Genomic DNA, 15,368 nt, shown 5'->3' on the forward strand with positions numbered 1-15,368 from the left:
AGTTGTCAAATTAGTTCAAGGGAAAAGGTCTCCTAGCTGACCCTCAATTACGCATTTCTTTGGAAAACTTTGTTAATTTGTTGTGTCGACTCAAACAATGAGCTGGGGTTAATGGATTTGTGGAGTGAGTCGAGTGGGTTAGGACATTGGTTCGTTATTAGCCACCGCCCCGAACAAAAAAAAACTAAAGAAAGAAAAAGAACAAACGCACACGCAGGGAACCGGACTTTATCGATGCCATCAGCTAGTTGGTCGGTCGGTCTGGGACTCCTCATTATGTAACCTCTCATAATTCTTTCATTAATGAAATTCCCACACGACGCTGCCACCATCATCTGCATTATGTAAATCTTCCATCAACAACACGGCTCAGCACGGAGTCGGTTTCATTTTGGGCTCCCCCAGTCCACTTTTCTGCTGCTTTCATCCTTGTCAACTAATTTCAGGGTTGTGCGGCCGACTGACTGCCTGCCTGTCATGTTTTTTAAGACTGTTTTAATTTTCATCCTTTTCGAATGGGGAGAGCAAAGGATGGAGAGACGCAGTGCAGAGCCTGCTCTGAAGAATGGAGAACGAAGAACAGTCGGGCGCATCGGCTTTTACTTTCCTTTCCTTTTGGCCTTAAAAATGTTGGCCAAAAACCAAATAAGACGAAAACTACCTGTTCACAAAACCCACACACACCGCAGAGGTAGCAGTAACAACAGCAGCTACAACATATCCCCCAAACGAACAACGAACGTCAGGCGAACCGAACTGAACTGTCGAGCCAGCGAACAACGCCCAGTGGGCACAGTGGTTCGGCGTTGGGTTCCTTAATTTAAGGGGTTAATTAAAATTTAATTGGCAAGTAAATTAGACTAAATTGCAGGGAATTAGCTCAAGATTAAGCTGAAGTAAATAGTTTTGTTGTGGCAAGGCAAAGTATATTAAGGGGAAAATTATAAAGTAGTGATTTATAATACAAATTGTTAATACAAATTGTTATCTATTGTTTAAGATCTTATTACTATTGATTTAATGTCTTTAAAATATAAATACAAGCTTTTACAAAATGATCCTTTGACCATCTAAGAAAATTTGGAAATCATTTTACGCGACAATTTTAATATATTTAAATTAATCAATATTATTGGTTGACCCTTTATTATTATCTAATATTGCCTGTCATTTATTTTGCATCTTGATCGTTAAAATAACAATATGGTTTGTTCATTCGTTATTAGAAATGATTTAAATGTCCCGGCAAAATCCTCAATACAAAACCACTGTGCAGCCACATTTGTCTTTTTGACTCCCATTCCCTCTTGTCCTTTTTTTCTGGCCTCAACGGGGTTCTCCTGGCTTGAGTTTGAGTTCGGGTTTTTTAGCCTGGCTTGGTGGCTGCTTTTAAATACCCTTTACCTTGGCCATATTAATGCGGCTCCCACTGTTACTTGTGCATTGTTGTTGCTGTTGCTGTTGCCCGTGTTGCTGTTGCTGCTGCTGTGCTGTTGGTGTTGCTGTTGTACTTCACATGTAGTTTGGTTGTCATTTGGCAGCGCCCGCTGTTTAGTGTCCAACATGAGGGCCGTTGGTGTCGGCAACGCTGCTCCCTGCAATTGGGGAATGCGAGAAAGGGATAGGTGAAAGAGCCAGAAAGAGATGGGGCAGAGAATGTGGAGCTCTGATGGAGACTGCTGATGCTGTTGCTGCTGCTTTAGATGTTGCTGCTGCCGTGGATGCTGCTGCCGTGTCTCCTTGGTCTGGTATTGGTATATCGCCTGGTAGCCTCAGCGACAGTTGTTGAAATTAAATGCTCACATGTGGGTTTTGTTTTCTTGTCTGCCTTTGCTGCCCTGGCGCTGTGCTTAAAAAGACTCAAGTCAACACAAAAACAGAACAGAGCGAGTACAGGCGAAATTCTATAGATCGAACCATAAAATATTAAACTTGTCCTATTGGAAAACGTTTGTAAACTGTTTACATAATAAGTACGTGAATAGAATAGAGAAAAGTCAAGTAAATTGATTATTTTAAAAAAATCTTTATACTTAAGTCAACATAAAAACAAAACAGAGTAAATTCGAAATTCTACAGATCGAACAAGGAAAAAAAAACTTGACTTATTGGGAAAAGTCTGTAATTTTTTCACATAAAATATACACTTTTCCCAGCAGAATTAGAATACAAAAATCAAATAAATTACTTAAATCCCATGTTCGATCAGTAAAATTTAGTGAAGCTTCACTGTACCCAAGAACACATCACATCCAAATAAAATGGATGGAAGTAAGCAAGGTAACACAGGAGGCAAAAAGGATTGCTCCAGCCAAATAAGAAAAAAGACAGCACAGCACGGACAACAACAATGCTCAAGTCTAGGGCGAGTGCCAAAACATACAGAAACATATTTACCCATACGTGTACGAAAAAGAAAACAAAAACAAAAAAATAAAGGAAGATGCTTTCATTTCAGTTGCAATCTCCAATAAAGCTTAAAACATGGGCGAGGGAAGTTTTAAAATTTTAATGATTATTGATGGATGGAAAGTTGGTGTGCCAAAGGTGAAAAGAGCTTTCGAAGGACGGAAAAGGAGGTAACAATTTGGGGCTTACCAATTTGGTAAATTATGGTGCATTAATAAAAAATAATGACCTTAAAATAAGAGTTTTAATTATAAAGTTTTGACTTTTGAAAGGTTTTAAAGCCGCTTTAATACGGATGGTGTTTATGATTATGGAGATATTTTATGAGCAAAAGTATAATATTTGTACAATTTAAATGCATGTGTGTGTCAATTAATATTGTTAAATCTCCTTTATTGTTATAAATTATGAGATCAAATTGGTTTTTGAATTTCCTTCTTTATTTTTTTAAGTATTTTCGAAATCAAAAACTCCAATAGCCAACCTCCCTCCAAAGTTCGCCTCACCGACTCCTTGAGCAAATCAAAAGCAACGCTTATGTGTAGTTTCTGCTGCTGTTATTGCCAAGTCTTTACAATTCGGGGCCAGGCACTTCATTTGCTCCGCTCAAGTTCCGCAGATACAGATACAGATACTTTGGCATCGTTCGCTTGTCTTCTGGCTGCATTTATGGTTGCATTTACTTTTTAATTTCATTTGCTGTTGCTCTTGCTGTTTCTGTTGCTGCCGCTGCACTCCTTTTTCGAATTCAAGTGGAGTCAATTTCTTATGTCATGACAAGACACATACTTCAATACACACGGACACAACAACGGGCTTAAGTCGGGATAAAAAAGTACAAATAAAAATAAAATAAGAAATGCCAGACAGCAGTGTTCTGTTCTGTCTTGGGATCCCGATTCCGATCCCTTGGAAGATGTTGTCGCCATTCGGGAATGGGGACCATATACCTTTAGCATTTTCGGGGCACTCACTCCGCCCCTGGGCTTAAATATCTTTACTTATTTTTGGACATACTTGATTGAAGTATTTATGAGATTTCAGGCATTTCTGTAATTTCCTTTTGAGCTTTAAGTTACGCTCTTCTTATTCGGGTGCCCCATCGTCAAATGTTCGACAAAAGAGTTAAATGTTAAATGTAGGAGAAGAACAGCCGAACAACAGACAAGGGGCAGAAATACAGATATATTTACATATGCATGGGGCCTCCGTCCAGGTCCATGTTTGTCAGATGAAAAGATATGTCTTTACATGTTTTAATTTTCTTGGAAATTGTTGTTCAACTTGAGCGGAGGCACAAAACCGAAGAAACCGAAACCGAAACCGAGAATCGGGCAAAAACACACAGATATACTACTCACTCGGCTCTCCAGCATTTCTTTCTCGACTCTCGGTTTATTTTTTGTTTTTAAGTGAAATGTTAAACCTTTTGACAGCGGTAGTTTTCTTATTTAATTTATTTTATTTGCGGTATTTACTCTCGTCTCGTCCCGTCTCGTCTCTCGGCTCCTTCATCCCTCCTCACTATTTCACTCTCGGAATTCAATTTTGGCTTTTTGTTTAGAGCCAGTTCTCCACTGTCTTTCTCTGCGCATTTTAATGTCAAACAATTGACATGGTTAGGCTTAAAGTTCTCCGAGCGTGTCTCAGTCTGAGTTTGGTTTTTGTGGCCAATAATTAAAGTTGACAACTTGGATGCGGATAAGGGGAAGACGTAGACACAGTCACTAATTTTGGCTTAAATTGTTAAATTTTTCTTCTGGTTTGAGAAAGAACCCCAAAGTCGAGGTTTTCAAGTGCTTAAAGTATTAGACAAAGACCTCTTAATGAGCAAGTGTTGAATGAAAAATAACTTCTTTTGAAAATAATATATATAAATTCTATATCCCTGCCTTCCGAATTTAATTAGTTTATTTAGAAACATTTCTTCAAGATAATATCATACAATATCATAAACCATGAAAATGACAAAACTTTTGTTTAAACTCGATCCACACATTCTCAGAAAACTTTAAGCTGTAGTACGTTCTCTAAATTCCCCTAGCAATTAATCCGTATTATGTGCCGACTACTTATGAAACTGTAATCTAAACTATACACAAACTTATAGCATTTTTCCCACTCGAATCATTTATCTTCAAGTTGAGCTAAAGTTTTAAGTTTTTGTTCTTTTTGTTTTTAAACTTTTGATTAGAGCAATTCCTCAAGTTGCCATGGCTGTAACTTAAAACGCTTTGGGGACACCGCACAAAAAACGGAAGAAAATACCAGAACCAGGAAAATTACAAATACTTTTGTCATTACACGAAGCTCTTCTGTGTTGCCAATGAATTCCAATCAATGTGGACAATGCTCTCCTGCCCCTGCGAAGAGAACTTTCTTTACAGCGTCATTTCTCAAGCTCAAAATGACGAAACGCGCAGCTTGGATTATTAATTACAGTGCCCAGAGAGATGAGATGGTTTGGGATTTATTTATGTGTGTGTGCCGGCAGGCAACCGAATCAAAATCGAATACGAATACGAGAATCCGAAACTCACCTTCTCCTCCTTCCCCTCCTCCCACCAACTGTGCGACAATTTTGACTTTTATAAATATTTTGACTTGGTTCTGTAGCTGACAGATACCTCCATCCTCCATCCAGTATCTTTTGGTCTGCTCGGGTTCTGTTTTTGATGCTGCTTACGTTGTTGGCTGGCTGTGCTGCCGGCGGCATATCTGTGACAAAACATCATTCAACGTGTGCAATGATTGATGATGCAACTCAAAGCAACTTGTACTCAATTTTCACTGCCCGCTGAGCCAGGAACGTGGGGCTTATGCACACAGACACACAATCCGGCCAACTCACATAACTTGCCGGGCATGACAAAATGTCACAAATATTCTACAAGCAATTTGTTTAAATATCGCATAAAAAAAGAGAGGGAGAACCAGTAAGGCTAAGGTGGAATTTGGTTTTCCACCTAGAAGTTGGGATGCCCTTTAAAATGGGAAGGCAAATATTTAGAATAGAGCTTGAAAAATATCGAACATTTTCTATTTCTTGATATTTTATTTGTGTTTTTTTAATATTGTCAAAATATAGATAATTTTCCAGCTTTTATTTAGAGGCTAAAAACAGAAAATTAAATTGGATATGAGTTGTTAAAGTTATTTATGAGTTGTTATTTTTTAAAAATTTGATTTACCATCGGATTCTTGAAAACATCAATATGTTATTTTTTATAAGAAAAAAATAATTTACAAATCTAAAAAAATTTTGTTTACGAGTTGAAAAAATATTACTAATAAAACGAACAACAACATTAACGCATCCCATCATTATATTTAAACGCCTTATATTTTAAGATTATCATAAATAAATAGGATAAGAAAAAGTGAGACCTCCATAAAATCAAATCCATCCTTTATTCACTCAACCAATAAACCCTATTGGCCGAGGGTATAATAAAACGAAAGGCGATTGCGTGATGCAGCCAAAGACCAAGCGGGAAGTGCTTGATGGGGGATTTCAGGGGATATAAAGGTATATATATGAGTATAGGTGGACGGCAGGAGGATGAGGGGGTATGCCTAAGTCTAAACTGGAAGCCCAAGTGATTGGGGAGCCACAGAAAGGCGCGCAGCCGTGCGGCAATTAATATGTGAGCAAGATGCAACCATTGCCATTACCATGTGCCTTCAACTTGAACACAAAATAGTTAACTAAAAGGCAACTGGTGGAGTGGCAAGGAAGGAAGGGAAGGAGGAAGGGGACGGGAGGGAAGGGGCTGAAGTCCAGGTCGAAAGCTGGCAACGGCAACAGCTACATGATGTGCAATTACAAGGCGGGCTAGCAGCAGCAACACTGCAACATTGCAGTCGACCAGCAGCAAAAGCAACAGCAACAAAGCAGCAACATAAGTGCAGTGTCTGCCCTGCCCTGCCCCGCCCCCTTTTTGCAGGCAAAGGAAGAGGAGCAGCAGCAGCAGCAGCAAAAGCAACAACTGCTGCAGCAGCAGCAGCAGGCGAAGCAAAAAATATTGCATCTTCTCAAGCATTTAATCTTCTTTGCGCCTTTTTTAACCTTTTATTATTATGCCTTCAACGTGCAAACGTTTTGCTACGCTTTATATATCCCCCTCCCTCCCTCCACGCCTTAACCCTTACCTTTCCATTCTGTCCCAACTCGCCTTCCGTTTCGGGGCGCACTTACTCACACGCCAACCCTGGAGATGCAGTATTATTCCCAGACCCAGACCCAGTCAGTCCCAATCCCAGTCCCAGATCGCAGCCAAGTGGAATTCCAGCTTCTGCTTTTGTTGTTAATAATTTCTTTTCACTCCTCGGAGCTTGGCTTTTGCAATTAGAATGCGTGTTAAGTGCACAAAGATACAAAAGATACATTTCAAGGGAGCAACCGAGCTAAGGGATGGCTGGGGTACACAGTACAAATTTCCCCAAAGGTATTAACATTACCATAGAGAAGAGAAAAATATTTATTTTTAATATTAAAATACAGGTATAATTAATAAAGAGGCTATTATTAGTATTGTGCTTTAATTTTAATTAAATTTCGCAAAGTCAGACCCTATCTGTAGACCCTTGTTGTACCCTTTCTATTTCTATTCTTAAATTCCACCGATTTTGCATACAATCACAAAGCGATGGCAATAAATTTCAAGACAATCAAATTTAATTAATTTTCCATGTGGGCCCAAAACCAAATTCCCTCCTTGAGTAACCCTAACCCTTCATCGTGGGCCAGTATCAACCCCTCGATGAATTGTGCTGGATGGCCAGGTCTTCTTAAGCCGCTGATTGGAATGTTTTTGTGTATTCAACTCGGTCCAAAGCTGATTTTACGCTCTCATGCAATCGGCAACGTAGAGTGGAGTGGTTGGAAAAACTGTTGTCGATAGAGGGTTTTACAGGAGGACTGGGGATTTTCAATTAGATACGTCCTTCGCCTCGCTTGTTATTCCGATGATGGGATTGCTATTGTGACGGGTTTTTCGGGGGTGGGTCAAGCAAACTCGCGGTTTATTTCGGCAATTTGTCTAAGTGAAATTTGCATTAATCCCATGCAGATCTCTCTTTGGATATTTTTTCTATGCCATTATTGGCCAACGAGGCCCAAGTAATTTGCCAGACTGCGATAACAAACAAAAACTTTAAGCTGTTCAGACAGCTCAAAACTCGTTTAGGGGTTGGAAATTAATTAATAAGCCGGGTGATGAGATAAAGCTGGGATTTATTTGAGGATTTTCGGTGGGGTTTAAAATCGCGAGATAACGTTTTATTTTTTCTGAAGGCCATAGATAATTATATTTTTTAAAAACCCAATTGAATAATAACTTTCTAGCACAAACGAGTGTTATATCACAAATCAATACCCTAAATCACTTTAGCTACTCGTTCAGACTTTCTCAGCCTTTTAAGAAGAAAAATTCTTTCCCATAACCCAACAGCTTCATTAGCATACCTGTAGTTTTCACACCTACGCAGCTCATTTATGAATCACCATCAGAGATCACTTGGCTACCGAAGCTGCATTCAGAGCTCTTAAGAGCTGGCCCACAAAGGAAAAGCCATCCACACACGCACTAAATATGCCATGCTGAAAAAGTGGCTTGACAAAAGCAAAACTGTATCTTATAAATACGATTATAGACCAAAGTAGCCACAGCTCACGAAGAAATCCGGGGAAGGGAGGGAGGGCAGCCAGAGAATGCCACGTTATAATTTCACGAAATATTTTCATGAAAAAAGCATCTACTGAAAAATGCATTAAGTGCAACTCTGACTGCAACTGCAACGGCGAGGAAGCCATACGAACGGGTCGGCAGTGGAGTAGGTAGTGGGGGGCTAAGCTCGAGGCAGGGGTTAAGAGGGGATCTCGGTCTGTGTGCGATGTATGCTTAAAAACAAAACTGGCTTCAGCTTTATGGCAGCGCCAAACAAACAAACCAACTCACACAAAGTTCTACTTCTGCTGCTGCATCGTGTTTTTTTTCGTTGCTTCTTTCTGCTGGCAACCAGTGTTGGCTATCATACATTAGACTAGAAAACTCGCTAAATTTAGTTGCAGTATTTTAAATTAATTTATTTAAAACAAAGTAAAAATTTGTATTTATTTATTTATGAAAACTCTAGCAAAAATTATTATTTGGGTTCTTATTTGAGTTTATTAGATACAACAATAATCTTCATAAATTCAGTTTTTAATGTAATCTTAAAAAATGTCCTATACTGAACAAATTATTTACCACAATTTTGTTTAATTACTTAAAAAAAGTATTTTAAATTAAATAAAATCTTTTAAACATCGTGCTTTGTATTCAAAACCTTACATATCTCAGAAGGTAATCTGCTATCTGATTTTCACCTCTGAAAAAGTCAGGTTCACCTAGAAATTGGCCAGGCTAACAGCACTGTGTGGCACTGCCACTGCGACTGCGCCTTAATTCTGTCCACTCCTCCAAGCCACTAAATCTCTGATATATCCGAAAATGCAAGCCAGATTTGTGGAAAAACAGTAGAAGTAGAAAAATAAAATAAGGGGAAAGAAACATTCTGCATCTGGTAGATACATGCGCTCGAATGGTTCTGGCAAATATTAGAGCTATGTTCCTGCGGCTAAAGATTTAATGATTTGCACTTTTATGGAAATAATTTTTGCTCCTCTGCGGAGCTGCCTCAGTGCATTCAGCAGCAGCAGCAGCATTCTGTGCATGGCAGCAATTAAAAATATTTAATTATCGTGCAAAAAGTTGTCCGAACATGCGCAACATTTCTCACATGTCCAGAAGATACAGCAGAGAAACGAGGAGATTAGAAATTCGGTTGGTTTGTTGGCTGGCTGAATTGCTGGGAAGCGCGGAAAGGTGTTGGCATTCTGTATTAGAATCTACCGAAAAGCGTTGTTTGAAAATTCGGAGGCTGCCGGCGATTTCCTGTTGTCCAAAAACCAGAAAGAGGCAACTCTGAGATACGCTTCTTGGGAAACAATTTGGCAGCTTTTGGAGGCGAGGAGCCCAACACATTTCGATTTATTCACTTTGAAGATGAACCGCCTAAAGTATAGCCCCGGCTTTCTGGTCAATTTAATTCGATATAAACTCTGCATATTAAGCCCCCCATAATAAAGTCAACAATTTATTGATTATTTCGGTGGTTTCTGTGTGTGTGTGTGTGGTATTAAGAACACTTTTATGACTCAGAAATGATTTAACTTAATAAACTGGCAACTATCAAGCGCAGAATTTATGAATGACTCGTAAAAATTGTGAACCATTTGGATGATTATATCTTGTGGTCTAGACTCTAGATTTCGCTCTTTGCTTTTTCCATGCGGGTGATAAAAGACTAAATGGCATGGCGAAAATATATTGAGCAAATTGAAAATTATTTGCAGTAGATTTTAGATAGCATTTATGTTTAACAATAAAAAATCAAATGCTCTTGAAATCTAGGTGCTATTTAATCATAAAAAACCAATCGATCTTTTATAGGAGTTTTAAGATTAAGTTTATGAGCAAGGCTGGGTTTTAAGTATTCAGAAAAACTATATCTCCTTGCCCAGATTTCAACTAAAATATGACTAGCCTAAAGCTTACAAATATTAATATAACATTTTTAAATGCTCAGTTAAATTTAAATCACTTTAACAGAATTAATTAATTGATTTCCATTTCAAAGGAATTTTTTTATGTGCATTAAATGAAAATTCCGACTGCACCTGATCTCTTTACCTAATGAGTTGGGATTCCTGTCATTCGATTCATTATCTTTAGCGCCCCCTTACTATTTCAAGATCCCAGACCATTTGCCATTTACCATTTCCAAGCACAAACTATTGCAGCTGTGAAAGGCAATTTGTAATTGTGTCGTTGGGAAAAAAGAAATAAAATGGGAAGCAGATGCCTGGGTGGCTGTGGAAAAAGCATTGCTCTGTTTCAATTTAATTAGCCATTAAAATGTCTGCAATTGTGTGTGCGATAGTGTGTGTGACGTCACATGCCAAACAACTACGTGACGGCTTGCATCCTTTTGCACTCCACTCTCTGGGGGATTCACACAACACCCGAGTATCTTGGGCATCTTTGGTCTGGTTTGGTTCAGTTAGTCCTTATCCCCAGCCGATATCTGCAGTTTACCTCACTTTTCCACCTGATACTGGACTCGACTTGACTCCACTTCACTTTTATTTGTCTTCATCTGCTAACTGGCTCTGGAGTCTCTTTTTCATTCATCTCTGTTTGCCTCTGTTTGTGTTTGCCTTTGTTTGTGAATTTAACTAATTAAGTTTCCCATTTTCTCTCTCTATTTGCAGATGTAAGTGCTCGAACGGATTTTTCCAGCCTCTAGCCTCAAGGCAAAAGTGTTTGCGTGTGTGCGGAAATCAATTTAGAATTTATGCGACATGGATCTAGTCTATTGGATGTCAAGGTTTTGTTTGTTTTCTATTTTATGAGAAATTCATCAGCCATTTTGGCAAATTAATTTATTATGCTGTGGGATAAAAGCATGGTCGTGAAATTACCGAACAATATTTAATTAGAAGGGTTTGACTTTTTAATTGTTTTCTTCATAGTCATCTTGGAAAAATATGTATCTTCTTAGACAGAATTATTAAATTTAAAAATGAACTATTTATTAAAAGTTTTAAAGAAGAAAATGAGTCGGCCTAACGACTTTAAGTTAGCTTGCTTTGTTCCTTTAAAGTTTATTTTGAATATATTTGAAAGCCAATTTGTGTATGCTAAAAGAAAAAATAACGATTTTAAGATTATTTTTGTAGTCACACTTGAAGGTATTTTATTTAATGAAATAATTGTATTTTTTCTTTTAACAAACTCTTCAGACTTAAGATTCTAAAATGCAATTAAGTTTCTCGCACTAGCAATCAACATTCAACACTCTCTTCGAGAGTAATAACTCAAAGATATTTTAACCCATTTACCATGAATGGCAATCGTTGAAGCTCGCATTTAATTGACTGATTGCTGTTGAAATTGCATGCATGTGTCATCTAAAAAAAAATTCCTCTGAGAACGAATCAAAAAAAATCCTATTCATGTTTGCCGCGCTCCAAATCACGAACACATAAACCAAATTTAATTAAAATGCACTCAGAACGGCATCCGGATTATGTGCATGTGTCCTCTTCTCTATTATTTCCATTGATTTATTTTGCACACACTCAGTGGATTTTTATTTTAACATTTTCATTAAGAAAAACTGCCACTGCAACTGAAACTCCACTTGCTGGGTGTTCCCAGTCGAATAAACATAATTCCCATGATTTATGGATTTGGCACAATGAATAAACACTGGCAAAGTGCAGACTTTGTGCAAAAGAGATCGGGAACACACGAGCATTTATTTTGTTACGGGCCAGAATGTTGATATATTAGCCAACAACAACTATGTATGTATACATGTTTATTATTAGCCAAAGGCTCGCCTCTAGGGAAAATCCGAAGATCGGGGGACCAGGGACATGGAACTGGGGATCTGAGACCCGGGGACCAACCGGCCTGCAATCATAATAAATGTTCATTGAAACCTTTTAAAAATCGCGCTGCCACAGCCGCCGCGCCTCAATGAAGCACGGCAACAATAAATTTAAGCCACGAAGCCGGGCTCTCTATACACCGGCACATAAACATTAATAAACTTGTTGCAATCCAAAAGATAATTAGCCATGGCTAGAGCTGCAGCAACACCAGCGAACAACCGAACAACTGAACAACCAGCCGACCGCCACACACATCACATAAAGCCAAAAGACAAGAGCCAACAACAATTTGCTATTTAGTATAAAGTTTCATTAAAAACCCACTACGACTGACTGCACGGCCCATCATGCAGTTGTGTATCTTAAAGATACAATGGATACAGGCACAGGCACAGAAGAGGGTCCGCTTCACATCGCATCGCATCGCCTGCCTGCTGTCGATCATAATTTAACATAAAAATGATTTGATTACTATAATTTCTTTTGTGTTTTGGTATCACCTGGTAAGCTCATTTACTACAACGGCAACGCCGCCTATTACTCACACCGGTCCGCAGATCCCCGGTTGTCCGGTTGTGGGTCCTCGGTATTCAGTTTTTGGTCTCGGTATCGCACCATGGACCTCACCGCATGCAGCGTGTGTCGTTTTGTTATATGGCCAAGAAGAACCAGTAACGAAACGAAAACGAAGGCAGAGATGAACATAAGTTGGGGGAAAAAGGCAAAGAGGCCCGAAATGAAACTGCGGGAAGGCAGCACCGAGAGTGCCATCATTACACTGACATAATTTACGTCTTGAGTGAGGAATTTTTGGTATATTTTTCTAAAATTTGATATAAAAGTCATTTTTTCTCCTCGGATATTACTTGTAAAGGTGCCTTAAGGCCACAAAATATTCATATTTTTCTGACGTGATTGAATCCCTTTATAGAGACATCATTTTTTAAAATTTATTTCTGGTTGTTAAATTGGCAAAACCTTTTATTATAAATTTTAAAATTATGCATTAAGATTAAAGCTTTTAAAAGTAAAGTTATGGTACTTCCAAATTAGCATGACAAAATATATGAGAAGGAAAAAGAAGAATTGTATCATAAAGAAAACATTTTTTTCTTCAGTGCATCACGAAAACTTGCCGGCCAGCGAGGAGTCAAAGTCAAACTGACAAACCCGTTCCGGTGTCTTGGAACAGCCTTCTGCCTCAGTCTCAACCAAAGTCAGAGTCCCAGTGCCAGTTTAAGACGAAAAAGAAGTCCAAGTCGAAGTCTTGCAGGCAATAATAGCATCGACTTAAGAGCCACGAAGAAGTATACTTCATCGGGTACTGGTACAAATATCTTGTTTCATGTGTGCGCTGGACGTTAATAGCAGGCCGTACCATTGTCCAAAAGCCAGTCAAAGTCCCCCGTTTGCTCCGCTCCTGTCTTTTCTTTATTTTTGTAGTTTTTTTTTTATACCTGTACCGCTTGCATCTTCGCTGAGCGCCGGTTCTTGGCAGCCTTCGCTGCATTTCATCATTCATGCACATTATTTTAGCCATTGCAGGGATTTCAGTTATATCTTTGTATTCAATACGGAGGCTTTAGATACTCTTTTGAAAAGATTTTTTATTCTACATTTTTCTTAATAAAAATAAAAACCATCAATGCATATGAATACAAAAAAACCATTGTAATGCTGATTTTCGAGTCATTTTTATATTATTTATCAGATTTCCGATCCATCAATGAGGATCTACGATATTTTTATTACACTTTTTTATAAAAATGGTTGTGTAAATATTTAATTCTTGTTTTTATCACTTCAGATTGCTTAATGTTTCCATTTTGTTGATAATTATTTCTTGTAAAGCATCTGGTATTCGTTCTAAGATAAGTTTACCATTACCCTTTTATTTTTTCTGGTGCACTTCAGCGTTTTGTGTGCTCCGTACTCCCGTACATCGTGTCCTGTCCCGCTTGCGTATCGCATTGGCCGAGACTTAGAAGCGGAGATTGAGTTACATTGCTGGGGATTATTATCAACTGTATTATCTGCCTTTTCTTCTCCTGTGTTTTTCTCTTCTCTCTTTTTTTTTTTGACCACGGCGGCAACTGCTCTTTGGCCAGAAAAAAGCCAAATAAAAATTCGTTACGCCGCCGCTGCAGCGTTTACTCAACTGAGGAGTGAGATTCGTGGGTTTTGGTTTCGGGTTTTTCCGTTTTTAGGGTTTGTGCTTTTTTAATGATACCAAGTATACTCAAGTATTTTCTCTTCGTCTTCCGCAGCAGTCTTTTTTTTTTGTTTAGTTTTGTGTGTGTGCCTTATGCGGTTCAAGTGCCTTTTGGTGCTGTCGTAATTTGTTGCTTTGAATTTTTTCTTCTTTTTTTTCTTTTTGTACGGAGGCGACGGACATGCATGTTTCATAAGTTTTGGGGGCAACAATTGTGTAAAATTATGAGCTGTCGTCCATATTTGCCATTTGGCATGTTTCCAGGGCATCAGCAGAAGCAGCTAGCTAGCAAATCCGTGCCGGTCTTTTGTTTCATTTTGGGCCATAAAACAAACTGGAGTAGGTGTTGTCGTTAAGTTTTGATGTGCCACATTAAACTAGGCTCCCCGAGCAGATTGAGCTTGAGCTGAGCCACCCCATTGTGCAGTTTATGATTGCAGATGAATGAAGCTACTAAAAAAGCGAGGAAGCCCACTGTGCTCTAATGGGAAATCAGTTTTAGCCTATTCGCATAAAACTCTAAACATTCTTCGTCCGTCTGCTATTCATTCTGCTGTCTTGCAAGTTGGTCTTGTTTTTATTGATTTTTGTTTTCGCATAAAAGTGAGAGACGACACTTTCACACAGAGAAAACGTAAAATACCTCGGGATATATCGGTTAGGCTAAAGATCTCTTCGGAATTGGAATTGAATAAAAGTGAATGTCGCTAGGGAGTTGAACTTTGAGGAAATTAAATCAGTTCGTGATGGTATTTTTTATGTGGGGGAAGTTTATATACCTAACTGTCAAGCTGATATACCATTCAATTTATTGGAATTTTTCGAATAAAATAAATGCTTAGGTTGGGGCTATAGCTCAAAGCTAATTGAATTAGCTTTTTGTTATAAACCAAAAATGTATTCATAAACAATTTTTAATGAATCTTTAGAATCATTCACTTTCATGGCCCTATGTTTGTTTTTAATTTAAAAAGTTTAAAATTAAACTTAAATTTTTGAAATAATCTTTTGCTAATAAAGTATTATGTTTAACAAAGTTCTGAAGATTTATAAGTTGTCAAAGTTATGTTCTCTTTGTCTTGGGAAACTTTTTTATTACTTTCCTATACAATTTTGACCCACAGTCCACCCCTAACTAGGTCACATTACAGTTGGCAAATGTCTGCGGTAAAGTTTTAAATCATATTTAAAGAATACGGCAATAGATTCGGGCCCAACTGTTCCGATGGCAACCGCGAAGAC

At 38.3% G+C, this 15,368-nt stretch overlaps 2 protein-coding genes across 3 annotated transcripts in view; one reads left to right on the forward strand and one right to left on the reverse strand.

The window, feature by feature from the left end:
• The window catches only part of LOC108064141 (uncharacterized), a 76,807-nt gene that overhangs the window by 21,776 nt on the left and 39,663 nt on the right, over positions 1-15,368 (forward strand). The gene's annotated exons all lie outside the window — the stretch shown is intronic.
• Positions 1,134-5,125, reverse strand: LOC138912334 (uncharacterized). Its single transcript, XM_070212921.1, has 3 exons — positions 5,037-5,125; positions 4,950-4,977; positions 1,134-1,595 (listed from the first exon to the last, which is right to left on the reverse strand). Exons 1-3 carry the CDS (start codon positions 5,123-5,125, stop codon positions 1,401-1,403), a joined length of 312 nt encoding a protein of 103 aa, XP_070069022.1. The 3' UTR covers positions 1,134-1,400.

Source organism: Drosophila takahashii, chromosome 2L (assembly GCF_030179915.1).
Source record: "Drosophila takahashii strain IR98-3 E-12201 chromosome 2L, DtakHiC1v2, whole genome shotgun sequence".
Classification (NCBI taxonomy): Eukaryota; Metazoa; Arthropoda; class Insecta; order Diptera; family Drosophilidae; genus Drosophila; species Drosophila takahashii.